This window comes from Piliocolobus tephrosceles, unplaced genomic scaffold, assembly GCF_002776525.5.
Source record: "Piliocolobus tephrosceles isolate RC106 unplaced genomic scaffold, ASM277652v3 unscaffolded_39291, whole genome shotgun sequence".
Lineage (NCBI taxonomy): Eukaryota > Metazoa > Chordata > Mammalia > Primates > Cercopithecidae > Piliocolobus > Piliocolobus tephrosceles.
In genome coordinates this window covers 1-1869 of record NW_022323522.1, presented here as the reverse complement: position 1 = coordinate 1869, position 1869 = coordinate 1, and the positions used below count along the sequence as shown (strand labels likewise).

Below are 1869 nucleotides of genomic sequence, written 5' to 3'. Positions count from 1 at the left end.
CACCTTGGGCATCTTCAGGTGCCAGTCTGGGCCTTGAACATCCACATTCGGAGCATTAATGTCCACTTTGGGGCCTCTGATGTCAACTTCAGGGCCCTTAAGGTCGCCTTCCACTTTGGGCAGAGAAACGTCCACATCACCCTTCACCTTGGGGCCCTTCAGGTTTAAATCAATGTCAGGCATCGATATTTTGGGAGACTTCAGATGCATCTCTGGTACCTTAAATTTGGGTCCCTTCAATTTACCCTCTGGGCCTTCAATGTTAATGTCAGGAGTGTCAATGTCCACTTTGGGGCCCTTGATGTCCACCTCAGGGCCTTTTAGATCACCTTCCACTTTGGGCAGAGACACATCCACATCACCCTTCATTTTCGGTCCCTTCAAGTTCAGGTCAAAGTCAGGCATGGAGATCTTGGGGGCTTTGATGTTCATCTCAGGCATCTTGAACTTGGGGCCCTTCAGCTTTGCATCCGGACCTTCAATATTCACATCTGGAACATCAATGTCCACCTTGGGTCCTGAGATGTCAAGGTCAGCCTTGGGCAGGTTCACATCCACTTCGGGGCCCTCTCCTTTGAAGCCGGGCATGCTGAACTTTGGCATTTTCACTTTGGGCATCTTCAGATGCCAGTCTGGACCATGAGCATCCACATCTGGGGCACTGATGTCCACTTTAGGGCCTTTGATATCAACCTCTGGCCCTTTCAGATCCCCTTCAAGTTTGGGAAGAGAAACATCCACATCACCTTTCACCTTGGGGCCCTTCAAGTTGAAGTCAAGGTCAGGCATGGAGATCTTGGGAGCTTTGACATTCATGTCAGGCATCTTGAATTTGGGGCCTTTCAAGCCTCCCTCCGGACCTTCCACATTGAGTTCTGGGCCCTCAATGTTCATACTTGGGCCCTCTATGTTGATGTCTCCTTTTGGCAGATCCAAAGCTACATCTGGCCCTTCTGCTTTTAAGCCAGGCACACTGAATTTGGGCATTTTCATCTTGGGCATTTTCAGATTCCAGTCCGGACCATGAACATCCACCTCAGGTGCATTTAGATTGACTTCTGGTGCCTTAATATCCACTTTGGGGCCTTTCAAGTCACCCTCTAAATTGGGACCTGCAACATCTAAATCTCCTTTGACTTTAGGACCTTTCAAATTTAGCTCCACATCAGGCACAGAAACTTTGGGAGATGAAATACTCAGGAAAGGCATTTTAAACTTGGATCCTTTCACTTTTCCTTGGACCTCGACATCAGGAGCATTAATATCAACTTTTGGACCTGTTATGTCAATATCTGGCTTTTTACCTTTGACATCCACCTCAGGTGTCTGAACTTTGGAGCCTGAAAAATTAAATTTGGGAAGCTTAAAACGAGATTTCTTTGACTTGCCTTCAATATTAAGCTTAGGACCAGAAACGTCCACTTCTGGGCCCTTTATATCCAAACCGGGAGCTTTAATGTCACCTTCCAACTTGGGCCCAGAGACATCGACATCTCCTTTAAGCTTTGAGCCTTTCAAATTCAAGTCAATTTCTGGCATGGTGATCTTAGGCATGTTTACATGCATGTCAGGCATCTTCAGTTTTGGACCTTTTAATTTGGCATCTGGGCCATGAATGTCAATATCTGGAGCATCTACATCTATCTTTGGGCCTTTTATGTCAAGAGCAGGTCCTTTCAAATCACCTTCTACATTTGGAAGTGAAACGTCCACCTCTCCTTTCATCTTAGGGCCTTTAAGATTGAGGTCTAAATCAGGCATTGATATTTTAGGAGCTTTGATGTTCATCTCTGGCATCTTGAATTTAGGGCCCTTCAGTTTTGCATCTGGACCTTCGATATTCACATCTGGAACATCAACGTCCACCTT

At 46.2% G+C, this 1869-nt stretch overlaps 1 protein-coding gene across 1 annotated transcript; it reads right to left on the bottom strand.

Annotated features, from left to right (window-relative positions):
- Positions 1 to 3: 3 nt before the first annotated feature.
- LOC113223151 (neuroblast differentiation-associated protein AHNAK-like) lies at positions 4 to 1863 on the bottom strand (the record flags this gene model as incomplete). The annotated part of the gene is made up of 1 exon (XM_026452703.1): positions 4 to 1863. A coding segment is annotated over exon 1 (1794 nt), but the record flags the coding sequence as incomplete, so codon positions are not given.
- Between the last annotated feature and the right edge of the window lie 6 nt (positions 1864 to 1869).